The 25,119-nt window shown below is 40.9% G+C and overlaps 1 protein-coding gene across 1 annotated transcript in view; it reads left to right on the forward strand.

The window, feature by feature from the left end:
• Cdh20 (cadherin 20) overlaps window positions 1-25,119 on the forward strand; it is a 291,657-nt gene that overhangs the window by 187,483 nt on the left and 79,055 nt on the right. The window contains exons 2-4 of the mRNA XM_008840643.2: window positions 13,657-14,050; window positions 22,375-22,669; window positions 23,187-23,306. Of these exons, the coding sequence (XP_008838865.1) occupies window positions 13,805-14,050; window positions 22,375-22,669; window positions 23,187-23,306 (661 nt within the window). The 5' untranslated portion in view covers window positions 13,657-13,804. The remainder of the gene's footprint in view (window positions 1-13,656; window positions 14,051-22,374; window positions 22,670-23,186; window positions 23,307-25,119) is intronic.

Here is a 25,119-nt window from a genome sequence, read left to right on the forward strand (position 1 = left end):
TCAACTCCTTAGCCCATCTTTTAATTGGGTTGCTTCTTGTCTTGATTCTCTTTTTTTTTTTTAGTTCATTATGTATTCTGGATATTAAACGTCTGTCAGATGTGTCACTGGTAAATATTTTCTCCCATTCTGTGGATTTTCTGATCGCTTCCCTGGTTGCCTCCTTTGATGTACAGAAGCTTTTTAGTTTAATGAGGTCCCGTTTGTTCATTCTTGCTCTTGTTTCCTGAGCAATTGATATCCGGTTTAGAAAATCCTTTCCTGCACCTATGTCTTGTAGGTTTTTCCAATATTTTCTTCTAACAGTTTCAGAGTTTCAGGCTTTACATTGAGATCTTTGATTCATTTGGAATTGACTTTTGTGCAGGGTGAAAGATAGGGGTTTAGTTTCATTCTTCTACAGATGCAGATCCAGTTTTGCCAGCACCATTTTCTGAACATGCTGTCTTTCATCCAGTGAATATTCTTGGCTCCTTTGTCAAATATCAGGTGGCTGAAATTGCATTTACTCATATTTGGGTCTTCAATTTTGTTCCATTGATCTATGGGGCTATTTCTGTGATAGTACCATGTTGTTTTTATGACTAAAGCTCTGTAATACAGCTTAAAATCTGGTATAGTAATCCCCCCAGTATTGGTCTTAGTACTCACGGTTGCTTTGGCTATCTGAGTTCTTTTGTGCTTCATAAGAATCTTAGGGTGGTTTTTTCCAATTCTGTGAAAAATGTCATGGGGATTTTGATTGGCATTGCATTGAATCTACAAATGACTTTTAGTAGGATGGTCATTTTCACAATATTAATTATTAATATTAATTTTCTAAGGACTCAACCAGCCAAATGCAATGGAGGAAGTGAGATTTGGCATTCTGAAGTTAGGCCATACAGGGTTGTATTAGTCACTTTTCTGTTGCTGTGATAGAAACACTGACCAAAACAACTTATAGAAGGAAGAGTTTATTTGCACTTATAGTTCCAGGGGAATTACAGTCTGTCATGGCAGGGAGGCATGGTGGCTGGAAGTGGCTGGAGCAGGAGCAGCAGAAGCTAAGCTCTCACATCTTCCAGCAGGCATGGGAAGTAAGAGAGCAATTGGAGATCTGGCAAAGCTTAAGAACTCTCTAAGCCCACCCCCAGTGACATGCTTCTTCCAGGATAGCCACACCTTCCAAGACCTCCCGAAACAGTGCCACCATCTGGGGACAAAATGTCCAAATACTTGGAGCCTATGGAGGACATTTTCATTCAAACCACCACAAGGGTGAAGCGCCTTCTGCTATGAGAACTGAGAATGGGTACACTCCCATGCAGTCCTTAATCCCACTGTCTTCTCAGAAGTCATCATACTGAGAGGAAGCCCAAATCCATGCATGTGAAAAATCACATACCATGGTCCTAAATGAGGCCCAGTTGAGAGATAGATGCCCAGCAGTGCCAACTGCACCAGATCCAAGAAGCCCCAAGTCCAGCCACCATTTGACTGCAAATATGCAAGAAAGCCCACACTAGAGTCATCCGACAAGACCCATCCAAATTCATAACCTGCAGAAACCACAAAAACTAAATAAAATGACTGATGTTTTAATATTCTGCATTTTAAGGTGATTTGCTTCATAACAGTGGTGAGCCAGAAAATGGACTTCATGCCAAAATGATCCAAGATCAAATAATGGAAGCCCAGTGTACTGGATCTCCCCTTACCTCACTGCATATTTCTAATTTTACTCCTTAATTCAGTCCCTATTCTAGTTAGTGACCTTGTTATCCAAACTAGGCTGGATTCTATTCAGTCTCCCATGGCTGGGAAACAGCTCTCACTCATAATAGTGCTGGCCATTCCACTTCTCTTAGAAGAACCTTATTTGGGGTCAATCTTTCTTTGAGTCATTTTTAAGTACCTTAAATTAATTCCTTTTAACTGGATAAAACTTGCCAAAGAGGGATAAAAACTTAAGTCTATACTCAGTGATCCTATCAGAAGCCAACTGCATTAGAGTTTGGGGAGTAGAATGGGGATTATTTAATGTGTTCAGAGTCCACATTAAGACTACTTCATATACTTACTTGAAAAATGGTTTAAGTTACTAAGCTAAAGAACACCACTAGGAATAAAAAAAAAAAAAAAAATCCAAGAAAAAAAATGAGTACATTTAACCAGTCCTTGCCTGTGAGTTTATTGTCTGATATAATTTGAGGCAGGCTATGACTGCCCCCCTATATAGTTTAATTATGTTGCTATGACAAATACCATGACCAAAAGCATCATAGAGGAAGAAAGGGTTTATTTGGCTTACACTTCCAGGTCCATCATTGAGGGAAGTCAGGGCAGAAATTCAAAAAAGAATTTGAAGCAGGAATCAGGAAGGAACACTGTTTTCTGGCTCGCTTGAGTTCATGTTCACCTAGCTTCCTTATGTAGCCTGGGATTACCTGCCCAGGGAATGGTGCTACCCACATCGGGCTGGCCCTTGTACATCAATTAACAATCAAGACAACCACTCACGGACATGCCCATAGGCCAATCTGATCTGGATAATCCCTCAACTGAGACACCCTTTTCAGATGACTGTAGGCTGTGTCAAGTTGAAAGTTAATGGTAACATTAATGGTAACTAGAACATTGTGCTTATAAACAATATTGTCTATGATTACCTTCTGTGACTATAGTTAAGTTCTACAGGTAATAGTCACTGTTGATCTAGAGCCAGTTAATGCTAATAGAGTGACTCACTGTATTATTTCACCTGAAGTATTTTTCCACATGTTCGTTTCTTAGATTCTCATTTAAAACTATGAAGAGGCTAAATTCTTTGTTCCTCTGACTGAAGGGTATGTGGCGATCATGTTAAGAAGTTAATGAAAATGATGCTCTTCAAAGCATTTTAAAAACTAGTTTTCAATGTTCCTTCAAAGATCAAATAGTGTGGCATTCTGTTGCATATATTCATAATTTTTAGATTCCATTGTTAAAAATATTTTGTAAGTAGTTTTATTAATTCTTTGAGAATTTCATATAATGTATTTTGATCACATTCTCTCTCCTCCTCCATCTCCTCTAAGCCTGAATCTTCCCAACTTCATGTCCTGTTTTTTGTTTGTTTGTTTGTTTTGCTGCTGTTAAAGCCCATCTATTCTAATCTATGTTCCCTAAATGCTCTTGGGTATAGGTGCATGACCTGGAGCCTGGTCAACCTACCCATCTTCATACCCTTAAAGAAAATTGATTCTCCCTCTCCCAGAAGCTATCAATTATCAACATCTCCTGCTAGGGGTGGGACTCATGCCTACCTCCAAGCTGCAATTTTGTCTGGCTTGAGCTTGCACAGGCCTTGTGCATGCTGTCACAACTGCTGTGAGCTCATATGTACACCAGTTCTGTTGTGTCTGGAGAACCTTGTTTCATTGTAGTCATTTATAACCTCTGGATCTTGCAATCTTTCTACCCCTTCTTTCACAATGGTCCCTGAGACTTGAGAGGCGAGGGTGTCATATAAGTGTCCTGTTTAGGGCTGAGCATTCTGCACTCTCTTATTTTCTGCATGTTGTCTCTGTGTTACCTGCCATCTGCTGCTAGAAAAAGCTTCTCTGATGAGAGTTGAGAGATATATTATACATATAATGATAAATCATTAGGAATCAGTTTATCAGTTTAATACTATGTCCATTTAGTAGTAGGATCTCCCTTATGGAGATCTATGTAGCCACAGGTTCTTGGCCTTAATAATAAAGCCAGGTATTGGTTCTATCTTGTGGAGTAGGACTGAAATCCAATCAGAAATTGTTGGTTGTTCCCATAACATCTGTGCCACTATTGCACCAGTGGGCATATCTTGCCAGGTCAGTAGTTAATACAACTACACAAGATTCACAGCTGGTAAGACTGATGATTACTTTTCTCTTCTACTAGTTTCCATAGCACCTTTAAGCACTATGAAAGCTAGCCAGTAGGGATGAAGCTTCAAGGTCAGTACTAGCTTGATTCTCTATGCTCTAGGACTTAAATAAGCAGCATCTTCAGCATCAATAGAGCCATTTCTCACCTACCCTGGCTGCTATAGCTTAAGCCCGATGTACTAATGTGCTATGTGCCACAGGCCTTTTTAGCAGTCTCCTATTTTGGATCCTTATTCTTTTTAATCCTATACTCTTTTTCTCAGTGTGTGCAACAATTTTGACAAAATATATTGAATTGTTTCCTTCACTTTTATTGTACTACTGCATCCGATTATCTGCACCTAAGATGTTTCTTAATGTGTTGCTGATAAGAATGGCACCATTGCATGGTGCTAGATGCCTTTAATCCCAGCACTTGGGAGGCAGAAGCAGGTAGATCTCTAAGAGTTTGAGGCCAGCTTGGTCTACATGTTGAGTTCAAAGTCAGACAGGGCTATATAGTGAGATTCAGTCTGAAAAAACAAACAAACTAAATAAATAACAAATAAATATTAAAATTGACCATGGAAAATACAAATCAAATTAAATTTTTGAAGGCAGAAAAGATATGAGGCATTTTTACAGTTGAAAAATACATTGGTGCTCAGTATTTCTAAGCACATACTATGTGTCCAAAATTGCACTGTCAGTGTACATGAATACAAGACATTATCTGTCTCCAAGAGCTTGTAATTGGAGAAAAGGCAATTATAACACAGAGTGAAAGGCCAAGAAAGGAAATGAACAAAGGGATTTCAGAAGACACAGGAAGTGAGAAACACATGGGATGATAATAACTTTTCACAAAACAAAACCTCTAGCATTAGGTCATGATAACCTTCAACAACCTTTAAAAGGATTATTATCCTTAGTCTAGGCTTACAATGTTATGTGAACTGTCTGACTCATACTTTGAGTGGCAAACTGTACCTGGTCTTAAACCAAGATTCCAAAATATGTATCATGCTCTACAAGAGAAATTTCTAAAAGCACATATGAGAAAGCATTTATTTTGCTTTTTCTTCAACAAGAAAATAATAAACACCAAGGTAAATTTTGTCTTTTACTAAATTTTTAAAATTTATTTTTGTTATGTGCTACAGTTATTCATTTGTGTGTGTGTGTGTGTGTGTGTGTGTGTGTGTGTGTATGCTGATGCACACATGCCAATGGCTCATGGGTGGTGGTCAGAGGACAACATAGGGGACTCTGTTCTCTCTCCACATGTGGGTCTGGGAGATCTAACTCAGGCTTTCAGGCTTGGCAGCAAGCACCTTTACCTACTGAACTACCTAGCTTGCCTTTGTTTTGTTTTATTAGGGAATAGGTCTTTTTTTTTTTTTCACCCTTGGACAGATCACCCAGTTATCTTTGTATAATTTCTTACACACTAGAGGAATTAAAGATAAGCACTTACTGTTTTAGTGTGAGAATGAGACTCTAAAGAAGGAACAGCATCTGAAAAATGACAAGTCAAAGGTCCCTGGCTAAGTTAAACCTGAAGGCCAGTATCAAGCCACAGGGAAGCCACTTCGCACACAGCACCAGGTGGGAAGTTGGGGAGGGTCTGGATTCAAGGCCAGGACTCTATGAGAGGAGAGATTTGCTCTAAGAGAGAAGAGCTTACATTCTTTATTCCCAAAGCTGCTTTGAAGTTTTGGAGTAAAAAGAGAAGGAAAGTTCTTGCCTCTTAAAATAATCAGGGGAGGAATGATGAATCTTTTATCCTTAAGCCTAAATCCAAACCTATCACTTTGCCTGCAACTAATGCCTCCTCCAACTTCTTGCTGCCACCCAAGCACAGGGACTTACTGAGGTCACTGTTTTTTCCCCTTCTCCCACACTGACCTTCCTTCATGTCCAGTCAGTTGGCAAGTCCTGGCGATACTGTCTCTCCAGATATCTCACCAGGCCTTCCCTCTGCAGGCCCTTCAGTTAAAGATGCTAGTACCAATTTCTCTTGAACTCTCAGTCAGTTCTCACCTCCTCCAGTAGCCTTTCTAAGTAGTTTTGCTTTCTGTGATGTTGGCATATCAGAAACCTTGGCTTGTGTATGTTGGAACTGCATAGATTCATTTCTGAGGTAGTGGCTTGTGCCTGATTTCCTACCTCATTCTTATTACTCCCTTTTAATTAATTCATTAACTTTGTGTGTGTCTGGTATGTGCATGTGTATGTGTGTGCTTCTGTGTGTGCACAGAGGTTGGTGTCAGATGTCATCTTCCCTCGTGCTTCACTCTATTTACTGAAGAAGAACGTCTTGCTGGACCCAAAGCTTGCCAGTTCAGCTAGTTTAGCTAACTATCTTGCTTCAGGGAACCCCTGTCTTCACCATCCCTGCACCAGAATTATAGGCAGGCTGCCACATGCACCTGCCATTGGATGCTGAGGATCTAAACACGGCAAGTACTTAACCTGCTGAGCCATCTTCCCCAGTGCATCACTACTCTTAGGTGGGCCTTGTTCTTTAAGCAATTAAGTTATTCTTCTTCCAAATAGGCTCTTGGTGTCCTACTGTAGCCCTAGGTTTTTCACTTGAAACACCTACCTCTGTCCTCCAAGACCCAGCTCATGTGCTTCTTTAAACCTTCTCCTCATCCTGCAAATCATGCTCCCCCTTCAGACCTGTTCAAACCTTTAGTATCCAGGGGTTTGAGTCTCTTGACCTAATCAGACCTTTGCTAAAGTCTGTGATGGGCCAGGGGCACACTGTAAGTCTCTCCTAAAGAAGAATCTCAGTTCATCCTCTTCCTAGCTAAGGGTCATCTGCAGTGCCCACTGGAGAAACACATCATGCACATCGGCAAAACTGGTTCCCCAACACTGCTATAGGCTTCTTTGCAGAGTGGGGAAATAAAACCTTCCCATGGAATTCTTGCAAAGATTAAATCACAAAGTAAGTGCAAATGCCATAACACATCCTGGAATAACATACCCACTCCCTGCCACTGTTTCTGCTGTCATTGTTCATGTTGTGCCCACAGTGGTGACTGCAACACTATCATTGTTATAGTAACTGTGCTACGCCAGTACCTGATCATACTACTATTTCTACTATTAGTGTTAGTGGCAGCCTCTCCCCCAAAACTTTACTCTTCAAAGAGACAAAGGCAACCCAGCATTCTATTGAGCACTTACTATTTTTCAGACACAAGATCAGCCATCTGTCAGACAAAAACCCATGAGACAATTTATAATCATCTCATTTGTAAAAGACAAACATTGAGACTCAAGGAGTTTATGTCACTTGCTCAAAATTTTATATAGACACTAAGTAGTAAGGCTGAAATGAAAAGTCAATGTTTTTCTGGCTTGCTGTCCATTCCCTCATTAAACATATTTGGTACTCAAGTTTTATACCTTAATTTTAGGCTAGCTGGGGTGGTACATGCCTGTAATTCTAGCACTCAAGATATATAGAATCCTCCAGGAGTTCTAGGCAATCTTGGGGTCCATAGTGAGGCTCTCTCAAGAGTCCAACCCAAACCTTCATTTTAGACAGCAAATTTATCTATGACACAAAGTATTCTCCCTACAGGTAAATTGTTCTAGTTAGCTTTAACGAGCAATTTGTCAATGCCTAGGATTATCTGAGTAGTCTCAATTGAGTGACTTCCCAGATCCAATTGGCCTATTGACATGCCTGTGGTGGGCTGTCTTGATTGTTAATTAATGCAGGAAGGAAGGTCCAGGCCATTGTCGATGGCCCCATTCCCTCCGTAGATGGTCCTGGGCTATATAAGAAAGCTAGGTAAGTATAAGCCAGGCCATAATCCTGCCAGTGAGCAGCATCCTCCATGGTTTTTGCTGTACTTCATTGGCTATGAACTGAGTTCCCAGGCTACCTTCAAGTTCTGGTTTGAGTTTTTGCCCTGCTTCCCTCAATAATGGAGCTGTAACCTGTAAGCTAAAATAAACTCCCCTAAGTTGCTTCTGATCGTGATACTGGTCACATCAACAGAATGGAACTAGAACAGTCTGATACAGAGGCAAATAAGAAAACACTGAGTAGATGAATTACTTACAAGTTCTTCGTTTGCTTTATTTTAGACAGTCTCATTATGTAGCCCTGACTAGCTTGGAACTCACTACGTAGACCAGGCTGGCCCTGAACTCATGGCAATTCTCCTGCTTCTGCCTCTGGAGTGCTAGAATTACAGAAATGTGCCACATCGTCTCTCAACCCCTTATCAAAGAACATTAGCCAAAGAAATACATATTTAAATACATGCTTTTAATAAACAAGCACAAATTTAATGCAATTATGGATGTTTCATGAGATGAGACATTAGTGAGCATGTGGGATGCTTCTTCAAAATCAAAAATGATCATTCTTGTCTGACTGTAGTCAGAGAAATTTCCCATGGACCAGGCTGCAGTTTCATTAGCTTGATTAAAAGTGAAAACCAAAGGAACAGTAAAGTAGGTCAAACTCCTCCTGACTCCTTGAGGATTAAAACATTTAGGAGACACTAAGCATGTGTGAAAGGATCAGCAAGAATCTATTTGCCAGTTCTGGAGTCTATGGAAGGGAAGACAGGGTATCCTCAACTGGAGAAATTGATTAGAATGAGAATGAAAAGCCAAGAAGGTTGAGAATTCTAGGGAAAGGAAGTCTAAAGTGGGAATGTGTTTATTCATGAGCCTAACAAGTGAATTTACAAATAGAACCTCAACATGGACACCAGAGGCACACCGCAGGTTTTACAACAGGACCAACCAGTGTTCAAAGCCAGCTATGAGTTATACTATTCAAGTTTGCTACTCATTTATCTCTCCATTTCTTTCACTCCCATATTCTCATGGACACACACACACACACACACACACACACACAAGTTCACATTCTTATCTAAAACTAGACAGTGCTTCTAAACTTCAATGAAGCTGACTATGCCTGGTCCCTGCCACATCAACCCCACAGCCCAACAGTTCCATTTGTAAAGAGACAGCATGCTGTCCTATAAGCTAGCTTGGCTGAAGAGAAGAAAAGGAAAGCAAGAAACTGGAGAATGGAAGGAGAAAGGGAGTCTGAATGAATACAAGAGCTGTTCTTCATGCTCAGGATTTCCAGGTTTTGTAAACATCGAGAAGAATTCATGGAAAATTAGGTAACCGAAGATGACCCCTTGTTCTAAGAAATCTCTCTGGAAATTAAGTATTCTTGTAACTCTTCTGTTCTCTTTGTTTATATATATATACATATATATGTATATGTATATGCTTGTTTGTTTGTTTGACACAGGGCCTGTCTGTCTGTCTGTCTGTCTGACACAGGGTCTCCCTATAGACCCAGCTGGCCTGGAACTCTCTGTGTAGACTGGGCTGGCCTCCATCTCACAAAGCTCCACCTGCCTCTGCCTCCCAGGAGCTGGGATTAGGATTAAAGGTGTGCACCATGAAACCTGGCCTGTTCATTTTTTTTAATGCCACAATTCCTCAATTCTGCACACACCATTAATTTACTAATATGTTTCCTTGAGGACTGTGATGGGGGTGGTGAGAACAGAACTTAAAAAAAAATTAAGTTTTTAACCTGGGATATCCTGGATCCATGAAAGTTTGGGTGGGGGTGGGGAGCTTGGGGTGGGTGGGTGAGATGATGGCCATGAGGAAGGCTAGTGTTCCTACTCACCTAATAGCTACTGGGAAGAAATGGTGTGAGTGGGTCCTTTGTAGGAAATGAAAGTGACTTCTGGTCAGAGCTCTGTCTCTTCTTTCAGCATACAAAATCATACCATGCACCCTTCTCCAAAGGTATCCCCATGGTGGTGAACAGATCCAGAGTTGTTCAAAGTACAAAGCCACTGAAACCATTTTCTTTATGGAATTCCATAATGGGGCTATTATTTCTAAGCCATGCATCTTTAGATATATGATCATCATATGAACTCTTTAATCCTACCTACACCTGTGACCACTTATGTCATTGTCTGGTGATTCTGTAATTTAAACTGAAGGATTCTGACTCCTGCAACTCTCAAGAGACCATTGATTGAGAGGCTGAATGATGCTGGGATGCAGATTTAATGTTGAGGCACCTTATGGTGCACTGTCATGTTTCATTGTGATCTCTACGATCTCCATAAAGTTTCTCTTTTCTTTTTTCCTTCTAAGTACAGTTTTGAGTCTCTTCATAAAAATCAGTGTGATAGCTTGAGAAGCACAGCTGCCTAAAAATAGTGGCACCACTGTTTCCATGTATTTCGTTAAAGACATCAGGCTACATCAGCACACCAGGCACCCTACCTTCCTACAGGGAGTCACTAACAGCCAACTAATTCTGCAGAGCCCTCATTTGAGCTTTTCTGAGTAGTTCTTCCATTGCCATGAAGACTGGAATAACGAATAACATAATCTGAAGACCATAAAAGCCCAGTTCATTTCAGGAGGAAAGCAGTAACCATTCCTCCTCTACATTTTAAATATCACAACGAATTGAAGTAATGAAATAAACAATTCACTGAGAACACACTTTACGTACAACTTTAATTTCTTCCTACTGTGTTCATTACCAAGCTGTTTGCTTTCTTTAGGAAGGATGGGGGGGGAGAAACTTTTAAAAGATTCATTTAACACAGAAGTCAATTTCCATTAATGTGGCCTTCACGTGGTATGTGTAGCCTCCCAAAGCAGACCTATATGTACAAAGATTCATGTCAGTATCTTCATTTTTAAGAACAATAAATACCTTCAAACATATAATCTATTCATATCTATAGGAAAAAACAAACATGAAATCCCCATCATTTTTAATTGCAAAACGGCTAGTAATCCCAGTAGGACTGATTTCTTTCCTTTCTTTTGTAGAAAACAACTCTAATTGTGATAAGAACAGTGTGCAACTGTTATATGGCCCAGCTTTTCCTTTCTGAAAATTTAGTCAGGGAGTGTTTCTCATGCATTTCACCCCGAGGAAGCAGCAATAGTCTGCTTCCCATCAACCATCACTTTCCGGTTCCTTAACATGGAAGATTTTTCAGGCATAGCAGTCTTTATTAGTCAATCTGAGAGAGTCCAGGGACCACCAGCTTTTACAGAATCACTGGGGGCTTCCCAGGTCCTAGAGACCCCAAAGTCACTTTGTGCATGTGCAGTGAAAGGAAAGAAGATAAGAATTTTACACTCATCTGTAGGAGGCCCAAGTAGGCAAGAGAGGGAGATAAAAGCTGAGGCAGTTGAATTTTTTTCCTAGAACTCTTCATATCACAACTATAGGTAAAGACGGGAAGGTTTAATTGGCAAGACCACATGTCTAGTTTATGAGAGATGGGAGAATGAGTCATTACTTAAAATCCTTCAACATTTCTTTAAATCTTGTTTTGCTCATTAAATTTAGCCAGTGAATGCAGAGTAGAGGACATTTGCACACCTGCATACATGTGAATATGTACACTTACATCCAAAGCAAGCTTCTCACGTGACCCAGAGAAAATAGCCGGAAGTGTTAAGAAGACATGTATTTATAGGAAGCTGAGACACCAAATACACACACACACACACACACACACACACACACACACACACACGCAAGACATTCTATGTTAATAGATGCAATCCATAAAAGAACTTTCTCTATATTTAGAGTTTTCTAGTAACTAACTCCTCATTAAATATACTCATATAGAAAAACATTGGTGATTATTACAAAATTGGATTGAGTCAGTTATCTGATACCAAATAGTACTTAACACACATGTAGGGATCTGTGGGATGATATATATTACAAGTCTTTGTACAACTTTGCTCCTAACTGTGCCCATGAAATATGTTTTAGGCTCATCTTCATTATTTTTACATATGACCCAGGTAATTTATAGGACTCTCCAAAAGTCAGCTATCACTTTTGACCTTAACCTACATTATCCCATCACATCCTCAAGAAAGTCTTAGGACATACACAGAAGAATCATCATCCCTGCTTAACAGATAAAGATACTGAATATGGGAAGTCTCTCGAAGAGGCAGAGCTCAAACCACAGTCTTGATAACCTGAGGTAGAGACAAGCCAGAGATAAAGAAACTAGAACCAGGGACCAAACTGTCTAACTCAGCCTGTTGCTCTTGGGGAAATGATAACTGAAGTAGTGTCTTCAACACATAGACTATTCATTCCCTTTGTGGTTTTCCAGACACAGTTTTTCTTTTGTTTGGTGATGCCCTCAGTTCACCTTTCAGGTCCCTAAAACAGCATAGCTGTGTCTCATCCATCCTTTTCATCAATTCAGTTCCTGGATTAAGTGTCTTCCTTCTATAACACCTCCCCTTAGACAAGGATCAGAGAAACATGAGCTGGGTTTCTGTTGTTGAGTCCAAAGACAGAAGGAATTGTTAATATCTGGTAACTCACATTCTATCAGTACCATAACATATCACCCTAAGTAAGGTACACCTGGCTAGCTTTTTCTTAACACTCTATCTTTAGTGTTAGAACTCAAAAACATACAACCTCCTGTTCTGTTGCAAAAATGGTTTTCTCAGATTTTTCCTCTTTATCAGGTCTCACTGGAATGATTTTTCATGCAGAAATGAAATGACATTGTACAAAATGATTTTTAAGCTTCTGCATATTTCAACAGTGTTAGAGAAAATGCTAAAACCAGTTCTGATGATAACAGGTGGAAGGTGGGACCTGAGTTAGCATCAGTGCATTCATTTTAAGGCGCTTTCAGAAAAGGAGCACTATTTTGTGGCAGACCTGAAATTCTCAAGCATACACATTTGTTCTACACATGACAACCGTTCTTCAAGTTAACAGTGAAAATATTAAGCCCACGAAAAACATTTCGGTTGCTTTGATGAGTAGCTCTAGTGCAATGCTACCTAATTAAACCCAGCCAAGGAAGGGAAGAAAAAAGGTTGATGAGGTCATAGCCCAAGAGTGAGGCTAAATCTGACTCCACAGTCACAGAAGTTTGACTGATGAAAAGGTGTCCCCCGGGTGGAAGTTAACGTTCCTTTGCCTAAATGAGTCTTTCGGGTCAGGAAAGGAAATTTGTTGGATCGACTCTTAGCTTACTCAGGGTGGCATATGACTAATAGCACTCTAAAGTCCTCTGTGAAGGATGTAATGATTAACTGACCATTCACATCCTAGAAAGGTCACATTAGAAGCCCCTATCAGTGCCTCAAAGCCGAAGCTGTAGAGTATGAAACTTGAATTCTCATGAGCTCAGAGAATGATTAAAGTCAGAAGTGATCCATGGCTGCTTATAAATGAAGCACACGATTCAGAGAATTATCAGCAACGGGTAGGCATAAGATAATTGCGGGTAGCAAAGGGGAAAAAAGTTCAATTTTGCTATTTTTTAATAAGCCAAGAAGATCAGTTGAGCTAATAAAAAATGTTAGTTATTAGCTATAAATTTTAGAAGGGAATGCTATTTTTAAGGCTTTAGGGGGCTTTTTGATAATACATATTTTGAAGAATATGCTATTAATTTTTCAAACCAATCAATAGCACAGTAAGTTAAGCCACCATTGAAGAAAGTTATTCACTAGTTTTATTGTCATAGAACCCAGATCCAGATATTTTGACCTGATTATAGCAAGATGTATTGTGCTCTTTGTATTGAAATATTATTTATGAGCAAGGCATTTCTAACTTGATAACCAGTTGACTCATCAGTTCACAGAGTAGAAAGCTAAATATTTATTGACAATCTAAAGAACTTGCAAGTCCACGAGAAGGAATCTCCTCACACTGTTTTCCTTAACTTGACAGGCTCAACTTCAAGGAGATTGACTTGGATCTCGTTCAGGAAGCAGTAACCATCCAATAAACTCTGGTGTGACTTTTTTTTTTTTAATTTTGATAATACATTCCGGTGGCTTGGCACCCTGCGCTTTACTTTTGGAACCCCTGCAATCCCATGTGGACTTCGGGTAGAATGAGCAATGCAAAGAGCTGGCTTGGACTTGGCATGTCCTTGTACTTTTGGGGATTGATGGACCTTACGACCACCGTTCTCTCCAGCACCCCAATACCACGAGACCAGTTAGAATCACTCACCTCAGACAGGCAACAGTCACATCACCGAACCAAGAGGAGCTGGGTTTGGAACCAGTTTTTTGTGCTGGAAGAGTACACTGGGACAGACCCTTTGTATGTCGGCAAGGTAAGACACACCCAGTAGCAAGAAAACTTCTTGGGGTACATATTGTTGAAATTGGATGTTACCATGAATGGAGTACAAACATTCACCTGTCTGAGAACCAAGAAAAATGTTACTTGACCCTCTAAAATACAGCTTTTTGTTTTGTTGGATACCAGTCAGAAACATTTTTCTCCTTTTCTATGCCTCTGTTCAGAGTGGGAAAAACTAGTACCATGTTTTGAAGAAAAAGTCAAACATAGCAACTTTGCAGTAGCCACTCAACCTTCAACAGAAGCAGCAACAATCTTCGGAAAATAGCAGAATGGGAAAGGAGAAACAGAAATGCGAAAGGGAGAGTAGAACTTTCATATTTTGTTGTGTTTTATTTTTTTCTAAAGCTCATCCACAGGTATAGCCTGAGGCCTAAGTTTAATGAGAAATAAAAACAAAAACATCAAAAAAGGATGAAACATTCTTCCTTTCAGAATGTCCTATGTTTTGGGATAATGGAGACAATCAATGAATATATTTATAAACTTTGTATACAAAGTCCCTTGATTTTTCTCTATCATTTCATTTTTAATCCTGGCTTTCTGCTATGTTTACTTTATTTGGATGTTAATCAGAGACCAGCTTGTGAAAGCAATGAAGAGAGAGAGAATGGGAGACAGTGAATTAATTAAAAAATAAATAATTCATTCAGATGATAACTTAAACACTTGTTTAGCACCAAGGTTAAGAACATGAGTTTTAGGTACAAACATACATGGTTCCATGGCCAGCCCTGAAAGGTGCTCCAAGAGAGCCCTGTGAACTCCTGTCTTCAACAGTCTCAACAGTTGACTGTCACTCCTGTCTTCTTATTGAAAGACTCATTTTTATTTTTTAATTGTGTGTGTGTGCGTGTGTGTGTGTGTGTGTGTGTGTGTGTGAATGTGCACATCTGAGTGTAGTGCCACAGAGGTCACTGGGCCACCTCCTCCGCCCCTTCCACTCCTTTCTTCGGCCAGGTACCTGGAGCTTTCCCCACCACAGCCCTGAAATTGTATTTCCACTATGGCTCAGGACCTCCTTTTTGCCCACCCAATGACTTCACTTTATAAAACCTCCCAGGCACAGCCTGGACACTGCTGGCTTAGTCTTTTGAACCCACTATCCCATTTCAGTGTTAATGAGTATCACAATCCCACTTTCCTTCTTTACTGCAGCCTCAATAGCTGGCTTTCTCCATTTTGCTGAACCCCTCTCACTTGTGAGCTTATCTGCTTTACCCAGGACTCTTTCCCAGCCATACTTGTTTCCTGGTGGATCTGACATGCCTGTGGTTTTAACTATCATTTCTAGGTCAATAAATGAAGAGCCTCCATCTCTCTCTTAAAACCACTCATCTAAGCCTTAGACTCATTAATCCTGCTGTATGTGTGATATCTTCACGTTTATGACCCATAGACCTAAATATCACATAAGAAACTAATTTTTCCTTCCAAACCAATGCTGCCCCAGTCTTTCCTGTCTCAACATTGCCAACACCCCATTCCTAAGACCAAAGACCAAGTAGTCTGGTTAGGGAGGTGAATCAGTGGATAAAGTGCTTAGCACATAAGGATGACTATCTGAGCTAGAATCCCCAGAATTCATGTCAAAGCCATGTGTCTTAACATGCATCTGTAATCCTAGTAATTCCTGTAATGCATGTCTTAACATGCATCTGTAATCCTGTAATTCCTACAATGAGGGAGATAGAAACAGAAGACTCCCTGGAAATTCATGAGCCAGCTATCCTAGAGTGCACAGCATCCAACAATGAAGAACAGACCCTGTATCAAACAAGGTAGAAAGCGAGGTTGTCATCTGACCTACCTCCACACACACACACACACACGCAAAGACCTAGTAGTCTCTTTTCTCTTTCTCAGCCTCTACATTCTCTCTTCCTGAAATTCTGTTGGTCCTGTGCCCAAATAAATACAAACCCTTCATCTCTCCAACCTCTACTTCCACCATTTTCTTTCACCTAGGTAAATATCTACCTGACCTCCCAACCAATCTCTTCCTGCCTACCTGCACTTCCAACATATTCTCTACACAAGACCTTTGTAAAACTCAGATTATATCACTCCTTTATTTAAGTCTCGTCCCTCTTCACATAGAAAGGGACAGAAGTCCTCCATATACTTTCTTAGAGCTTATTCACCCTGCTGCCTCTAGAGTATAGACACTTCTTATGCTACTCTTTCCCTAGTCCTAGGGTTCCAGGAACATGACCTTCTGCACTTCCCACAAATAAGATGTTTCTTGACTCATTCCTCCACAGTGAAATGCACTTCCCATGGCTTCTCCCAGAGTGGGCACCCCTTCCTCTGTCTGGGCTCATTTGGAGCCCAAACTCTCCTGGGCCCCTCTCTAAGGAAGCCTCTGTAAGAGTATCTCACCAATGTTTGTTTCACAGTCTACAGTGCTTTTCACTTACATGTTCAGTATTTAAAGCCTCTGACTAGACTAGAAGCTCCATGAGGGCAAGAGTACTGTTCCCATTTTATCCCCAGGACTTAACATGGCACTGGCCACATAAGAAGATGGCCAAACAGGTATGTAATTAAAGGGTGGCAGGAACTTCATAAGCTGACGCACATGAAGAGCTCAGCACAGCATCTGTGAGATTTACTTATGGTGACTTTGTAGTTCTCAGTAGCAGCAACAGCTGTATAGAGAGTTCACTCTGGAAAGGAGCAGCTGCCAAGGCATGCTTAATGCTGTAGCAAACACCCATGCCCTCAAAATCTTTCCTTTACTTCTGTTTTATCTTCTTTACCCTCCATGTACAATTAGTTACCATAGCTATCTACATCACCTTGCCAGTTTCTCTCAGATTTACATCTTCCTCTCTGAGTTTCTTCATTACTATGGTTCTCTATTTCTTATGGTTAGATTAACTGAGCAGGTACAATCCTGTCCCCTGTGGAATGACTCCTCTGGGGACATTTGACTCCCCTTGGAAGCACCCACGTGGACCTTCTGATGAAGCATATGGTTCAAGGACATCTTCCTCATTAGAGGCTTGCTCACACTTTCTCAGATCAGAGCCAAGGTAGAAGTTCTTGCAGTCGTCTCCCCTCATCTGACACTCACACAGCTGTGTGCCCACGCTGCTGCCCTAACAGGTTGTGGCCACCCCTTTCAAGCAGCATTCAGAATCCTCAGGGTCTCACCCAAAAGCCACTTCTTCAGTCTCCTCCAAATCCCAAAGACCCAGCTTCTTGGAATTTGTAAAACAGTCCTTCAAAGTAGATACAATGCGGTTATTACTAAAGTAAGTTAAAGAATGTATTTGTAGTCAGTAGTTACTTTATAGTCTCATCTGATTTAGAATTCCCTCCACTCTTTCAAAAGACAGAAATGGAAGTGCTGTGCCCTAACCTTGTCCAGATCTCCCAGACCCAGTGCAGAAGTGGCCAAAACAAAAGTGCAGAGAGAAAAGGGCAACTAATATTGCGGGGGGCTAAGGCCATGCTGTGTCAGTCACCTTCGTGTAAAGCACGCCATCTGCTCATTATCACTATGCTGTGAGATAAGTATAATCAACCTAGAGAACTAGCGTTAGGGAAGCTCTATTCACCATCCAGTCACACTGACTGCAAATAATGCCCAGATCTCAATAGCAGTCACTCTTCCCCTGAAGTTATGTGGGTTTTTTTTTTTCTATTTTTCTTCAAGTAGCAGGCCAGTGACTGAACCTTAGCCTTAACAACACCTAGACTAGTGATGTGGGATCAGGAATCTAAAGAAGGCTGCTTCCTGAACCCCAATCACTGATGTTGGGAGATACAGCTGTGTAACACCCTCAAGAGTAACCATGCTCAACTCAGGACACAGACCCTACACTTCTCACCAGTCAGCTGTCCCAGTCAGCATGCTGGGTTTTCCCCTGCACTGTTGTGTCACTCCACACACAGAAGGTACTTGTAAATTCACCCACCCATGCATGTTTCCCCTCTGTCCTTTTTGAGAGAGAATCCATCCACCTTTCATCCTCTTTACCCCAGGGATGGCCAGCTTGTCACTCTGAGCCCTAGAAGATGTCTGTTTAGAGAGCCTGCCAGAGTACTTGCTTACTTCAGGAAGGAGTATTGCAATAGTTATCAGCTGTAGCTGGTATAGCCTTATCAAATGCACACTGGGTTTTCTAGAAACAAGGCAGTGTCCAGTTAAAGCTAGATTGTATTGACATATGCAAAGAGGTGGATGCAGAGTTTGCACTTGTGTACAAATCTGTGGGTCCAACTCATACAGTCACTGACTAAGCACAATTGTAAACACTTACCAGATCACCAGACATTCAGAAGGATGACAAACACAGTGAAAATCACCTGTTCACGAAATCCTATATCAACTAAAATTGTTTTTGAGAATTTGTATGTAGTTCCCAGTATTCTCTCCTCTTCTGGCTAAAGATCTTAAAGTGTAGAGATTTACAAGGTACAAAAGGTACAAAGGCAATAGTCATCCATCCATCACGATTTCAGGGTCAGAGATTTCAGAGAAAGAGGAGAATGTTTTCCCAAAATATAACTATGTGTCATAGCTGAAATTCACTTTGTGTTAGCTGGAATTAAGTTGAATAAAGGTAAAATATTTTTATTGCACTGTCAATTTTCTAAGTGACTTAAAAAAAACTGTTCATGTCCTTCCCTGGCAATTTCTACAACCAAATGTATATTCTGTGGCTTGTAGATCCAAATACTCCATGCATATTTTTGAGTTGATTTTAAGCTCCTTAGTGTCCCTCAATTCTACCATCATCTTTCCAAGCTCCACTCTGTGATCAGAGTTGGAACACTAATGCCATGATTTATCTTTTCCCAACTGCAATGTACCAGAGGGAAGGTAGGAGGCTAGAAGAAAGATAAACAACTTGTTCCCTTATTCCACCATTGAACCTAGTCTGGAGATTTTTCAAACTCCCAACCCTATCGCATTCCCTCAAGAATACCAATGCTACCTGTGGCACCCCCTTCTCAGAGGCTTTAGTTCCAGGACTTGATGGAAAGGGCTCACCTAAGCCCCTGAATACCCACCCCCAGGTAGTACGCTCTCTTCAGAGGCCTCAGGACCAGCCTCAAGTGGTGCCTCCTATAACTTTTAGATGCTCTGCCTGTTGCCCCTGCCAGAAGGTCCTGGCTCTTTCCTGGAGTTCCATGGCTCTGATACTTCCTTTCTCTCTTGCCTTTTCAGTCCCCGCCCCCCATCATCAGTGCTTTTAAAATAACTAACAGATGTGGGTCTTGTTCCCTGACAGGATCCTGGGCACATATAACTGTATTCTTCAGGAATCAGTTCTGTGTAACCTCCCTTCATAGCCCCTCATCTGGCACTGTAGGAGCCCTTCTCCCCTCCCCTTGCAAACCTATAGACACATTCAAAAGCCAACTGAAGGATACTAACCCAGGGCATGGTGGCGCATGCCTTTAATCCCAGCACTTGGGAGGCAGAGGTAGGCGGATTTCTGTGAGTTCGAGGCCAGCCTAGTCTACATAGTGAATCCAGGACAGCTGGGGCTACAGGGAGACCCTGTCTCAAAAAGACCAAAGAAAAAATAAAATAAAGATAACATGGTTGCACAAAAACCTTTAGCCTGACCCTACAGTGTTCTTTTAAGAACGTTTTACTGAGCATATACTACACACCAGGGCACACACCAAGGTCATATAGTCTGTACCTTCAGGGAATTCAGAGTGTACAAAGGTTCCCCCACTTCTCCCACTGCAGAGGAAAGCAGAGAGAGCAAATCCAAACTTCAGCCCTGATTCCACCTGACTTCAGCCAGCCTCATCAAACTCAGGAAGGATGGTCTCCTCCTCAGCAGTAGTGACCTTGCTTGGGTCTGATGTTTATTAAGCCTACTCCAAAGCCAAAGCACTTAGGCTGGCCTATGATATCAAGTGCGATTAGTCTTTTAAGGCTCACATGCCAAAAGTTTTTAGGTCATAAACAGAATACCTCAAAACTGTCCCCAGTGCATGCTGTGTCAGCCTCTATGCCCACCATGACTTGTCATGCCCTAAATTAACCTATTTCACTGCACATCCAATGTCATATGCCTTATATGTGCAAATTCTTTTTCTCATATAATTCAAAACATTCCTGAGATCTTTGTCTTTCTCCCCCCAATTCCATTTTTCTGCCGGGAAGAACAGTTCCAAATGGAATGGCTTGCACTTCTTTGTGCCCAGTTCCAAACTAAATGTCTTTTTCTTTTACACAATGTGTCTGGGCACATTTTTGCTTTTTAAACTGCATAAATAGAAGACATGAGTTGTAAAAAATTGTGGTGATAATGTATATGGAATAAAGAAATATGAAGACTTTGTATTCTATATAGAATATTTTAAGCAGAAAAAAAATTCAAAGCTACTTTTTGGACGATTTTATTCTCTTATTTCCCTTCTCTAGATAAGACACAGCTGGGTTCCTCTAGGCTGCATGACTTGGCCAGGAGTCAATTTGCCCTCAGCTCAAAGCCAGTCCCAGCTTCTGATGCTGTCCCTATCTGAGCAGGCTGTGAATGCACTTCCAGGTGTCACACTGCTGTCCCTACACCTTAATCCTCTGGACGGCAGGCAGTGCCTCTCAGTGCTGCCTGCAGCCTGGCCACTGAGCTCTGCCTCCACTTTGGTTTGGCTTGGAGGCTTGAAGGGAGCAGAGAAGAGCTGGGTATGTTATACCCTTTTCTCTCTGCATGTATGTCATCACCATAAGCAGTCCCATTTATAGCTTTCTTATTATGGGAAAGGAACTGTGCTCAGTGCCTTACATTCATTAATCTCTAATGATCCCAGTAAGCCTTCAGCATAAGTATTAATGCTGTTCTCCATTTATAATATGAGAAAATTAAGGGTTATGGACAGTAAATAACATGTCAAGGGCATTCACTTGACAACTGACATAGACCATGTTCAGGTCAGTTATATTTGGTTCCCCACCCTAGGCCTAACACTGGTTATCTGTTTTATAAATTAATCTTGTGAACTCTGTTGCTGAACTATGCAAGTGCTGAAAACAAAGGAAGCAACAGAGTTGGTGGTGCTTACTACATTTAATGATTTTTTTCTCCTTTGGAAAAGGACCTTTACTTAAAGGATAACACAGAGTTCCAGGGTTCTAGTGGTCCACACAGATTATCTACAGTTATTAAGAAAGAAATGTGTTTCTAGGCTTGAGTAAAAACAGTACTCCTGGATGCCTTTGGAGAAGTTATTATAAAGAGTCTAAGAAGAATACAGTTGCATAGACAGAGACGCACTTCTCTAACAGGCCCATCCACATACAGATTTGAATAAATCAGTTAAACTCAAGAGTCCTGCCAAAAGGAGATACTGCTGTTTGAAAAAGAAAAATCATCAGTTAAAGTCCATTTGACACCTGAAACTTAACTCAGGAGGTAGAGTCTCAGTCACTTAGAGTCGCATGGTATTTCCAATACAGCAGTCTTAGCCAGGTGTGGTGGCGTGTGCCTTTAATCCCAGCACTCGGGAGGCAGAGGCAGGCAGATCTCTGTGAGTTCAAGGCCAGCCTGGTCCACATAGTGAGTTCCGCTGGGGTTACAGGGAGACCCTGTCTCCAAAATACCAAAGAATACCCTTTAATTCTTCTTATAATTTGTATTAGTTTAGCGTGTGTGTGTGTATGAGTGTGTGTGTGTGTGTGTGTGTGTGTGTGTGTGTGTGTATGTTTATATACATGGGCATGTAGAAGTCAGAAGACAACTTTCAGGAGCCAGTTCTCTCCTTCCACCATGTGGATTCCAGAGATCAAACTCAAGTTATCAGACTTGGCAGCAAGCGCCTTAAACCACTGAGCCTTCTTGCCTGCCCCACTTTTAGCCTTTTAATGAGTCATTCTTTCAGTTTTTAAGGTAATTTGAATTTTCATAAACATTTTATATACTATTGAAATTACCTTACCTATGCCAATTTAGTTTTTACTTTAAGATGTTTAGACTTGTCTATTTTCTTTTTCTTAAATGGAAAAGAAAGTTTTCTCCCTTTAATAATGGGTTTTTCCTTTCCTATTCACACATCAAGGACCCATACTTTCTAGAGATTGTTATGTTTCTCAAAGATAGTAATTTTAAAATATTAAGATCAAGACACTAAATATGATATAGAAAATGTGTACTTGCTCTTTGATACAATAACACTCAAAACACAGGAGCTCTTTTCAGGCTTTATAAACATTTGAATGACAAAACATTCCTTTGGTGCATAAGTCTGTACCAAAGTGAAAATCAATTTATTTCCAATACCTGTTCATATCCATAATGAGGTTTTGATGTTTTTGCTTCCCAGCTTCATTCAGACATGGACAGGGGAGATGGTTCCATCAAATACATCCTGTCAGGAGAGGGCGCAGGCATCGTATTTACCATTGATGATACCACTGGAGACATCCATGCCATTCAGAGGCTCGACAGAGAGGAGAGAGCCCAGTACACTCTAAGGGCTCAAGCCCTAGACAGGCGAACAGGCCGGCCAATGGAACCAGAGTCAGAGTTCATCATCAAAATCCAAGATATCAATGACAATGAGCCCAGGTTCCTAGATGGACCTTATGTCGCCACCGTGCCAGAAATGTCACCAGTAGGTAAGCTGGTGATACACTGATGTTCACAAATAGCAGATGCCCTATAGGAGATCCTCCTGTATAGGCACAGAAGAGAACATGTACAGAAATCAGAAAACTGAACCCCAAATGACCACTAAGTCCTTCAGCAGGCAGGAAGCTATGTGGACATTGGAATCAACCATTTTAAATAGTAATAAGTCATACAATGTCTTCTAGTTCTGATTCTTTAATAATAAATAAAATTAGACTGTTGATAGATATATGATTTGTAATGGGAAACACTGGTTATTCACAAAGAACAATGAAGACTCCAAAGGTGGTGTTGACTTTAGTGCTTACTAAGGATTGAAACACAAATGACTATCATCCCCATTAAATAACAAGGTAGGAATTAGGGAAGCTTGATGTAGAAAGGAGATTCTCCCAGAGAAGCAAACATAACATCCACAAAATGCTTTGAAGGATGATCACTCAGGATCACAATCAGACCTTGACAGCTGGACTTGAACTGATTTCCACAACTTCTCTCCCTCAGGTACCTCTGTTATCCAAGTAACAGCCACAGATGCTGATGACCCAACCTACGGGAACAGTGCCCGAGTAGTGTACAGCATTCTTCAGGGCCAGCCATATTTTTCTGTGGACTCCAAAACAGGTATCCAATGAAAGAGTCAAGTTACAGGTGTTTGTTTCTTCCATAACCCTTTCTAACTCCTACTTAAGGATGGACCCAAGTCTCCTTTTCATGGTCTCTCCAGTGAGTATATTAAGCAGAGAAGACTGTTCTAAGCTTTAGGATTAAGAGAGTACACTAGCACTGCCTGTGGGTAGAAGCAACGCTATGCAAAAACAGTGTGCCTGGGCTGCTGGGGAGGCCAAAACCCTACCTACACACAAATAGTTCCTCACTAGCCTCCAAAAATCCCAAATATCTTCCCAGGGTCCAAAGTCTTTTGTAACTCCAGGAAGACAAAAGAAGATTGACACATTGACCTGGGCTTGCTCTAGAGCTATAATTACAGACTCTGAAACAAGAAAGAGCCTATGGGGTAATCATCCAGCTCAGCATCAGTCATTTAATGGATAGGAAAATTGGGAAGTGAAGTGCTAACCAGGTTCACATGATTTTAGGTACATCCCTTGCCATGGGGTCTGACATTCTCTCTGCTGAGTCAACCTTTGCTAAGCAGAGCTCAAGGCTAGAATGAATGGCTGCTGAGCAGACAGATTTTGATGAAAGAGGAAAGGATACATGGGATGTGGTCCCTAAAAAGGCAGGTCCTGATGGGGAAGCTCTAACAAGAGAGGATGGCCAAGAGAACAGAATTGTTAAACATCAACATGGCAGAAAAGGAGAGCCCAAGAGAAGCTGGGCAGCTTCATTTGTCTCAAAGACCTTTGACTATAGAATGTATGTTTTAATCTATGAAGAGGAACCATTTTAGCATTTTTGCATTGGGCAGAATAATTGCTATATCATTACAGCACTTGTGCCAGGATTTTTCTTTTCCAAGCATTTTCATAAATATTACCATTTTTTAAATCTCCCCTGTAAAGCATATAGGCAGTATCATTAGTCCCACTTTATACAGGGGAAAACCAAGACTTAAGAGATGGAACTTAGAACTGAAGAGATGACTCAGTGGTTAAGAACGCTAGCTGCTCTTGCAGAGGACCCAGGTTCAATTCCCAGCATCCCCATGGTGGCCAACAACTGTCCATAATTCCAGTTCCAGGGGATCCAACACCCTCTTGTGACCTCCAAGGGCACAACACAGGCACACTTACGCAGAAAGGTGGTCAACGGTGAGCAGTCAAAGACACCTCTTTATTTGAAAAAGAAAAAAAAATATAGTACTATTCTTTAGCAACCTGATAGAATTTTCCCCTAGAAGTCCTAATGGTATCCAGGTATTCAGAAAATTGTATCATAAAGGTAGAAAATGAGGAACAATAAATTAATAAGAAGGAAGAGAAAAAGATTGTAGTTAGAAACATCCATGAAACAGCAACTTCAATAATTCTACTTATGGGAGAAGAGGAAGAGAATGAAGTGTTGCCCACAGGAAGGAAAAACAACAGAAACAGGGTAACACGTCCTTTATAGCCTAAGAAGTATCTTACATTATTTTTACAGTACCCAAGGGCATCTATAGTGTTAAGGTCAAAAATACACGCAACAATAGTTATTGGTGTGCCCATGAGGCATTTAAAAGAAGAAACCGCTGCATAGTTCATTTTAGAATGCTGTCATTAAATGCAGTACATACATTATAGGAGGAAACCAGGGCAGGTTTTTATTCCCAGACCCTTCCCCTTTCATGTAAAAGGTCCGTTTAGCCAAGGGGTCATGTCATAAACCTGTAGCAAAATAAGCTTTCATCTTCTCCTGGGGTATGTGAAAGTCAACTTTCCTAAGCTGAAGGGTTAAAAAGATAAAAATCTCTGCATATCCCTGAATTCCAAAT

This window comes from Nannospalax galili, unplaced genomic scaffold (assembly GCF_000622305.1).
Source record: "Nannospalax galili isolate Female #2095 unplaced genomic scaffold, S.galili_v1.0 scaffold298, whole genome shotgun sequence".
NCBI lineage: Eukaryota > Metazoa > Chordata > Mammalia > Rodentia > Spalacidae > Nannospalax > Nannospalax galili.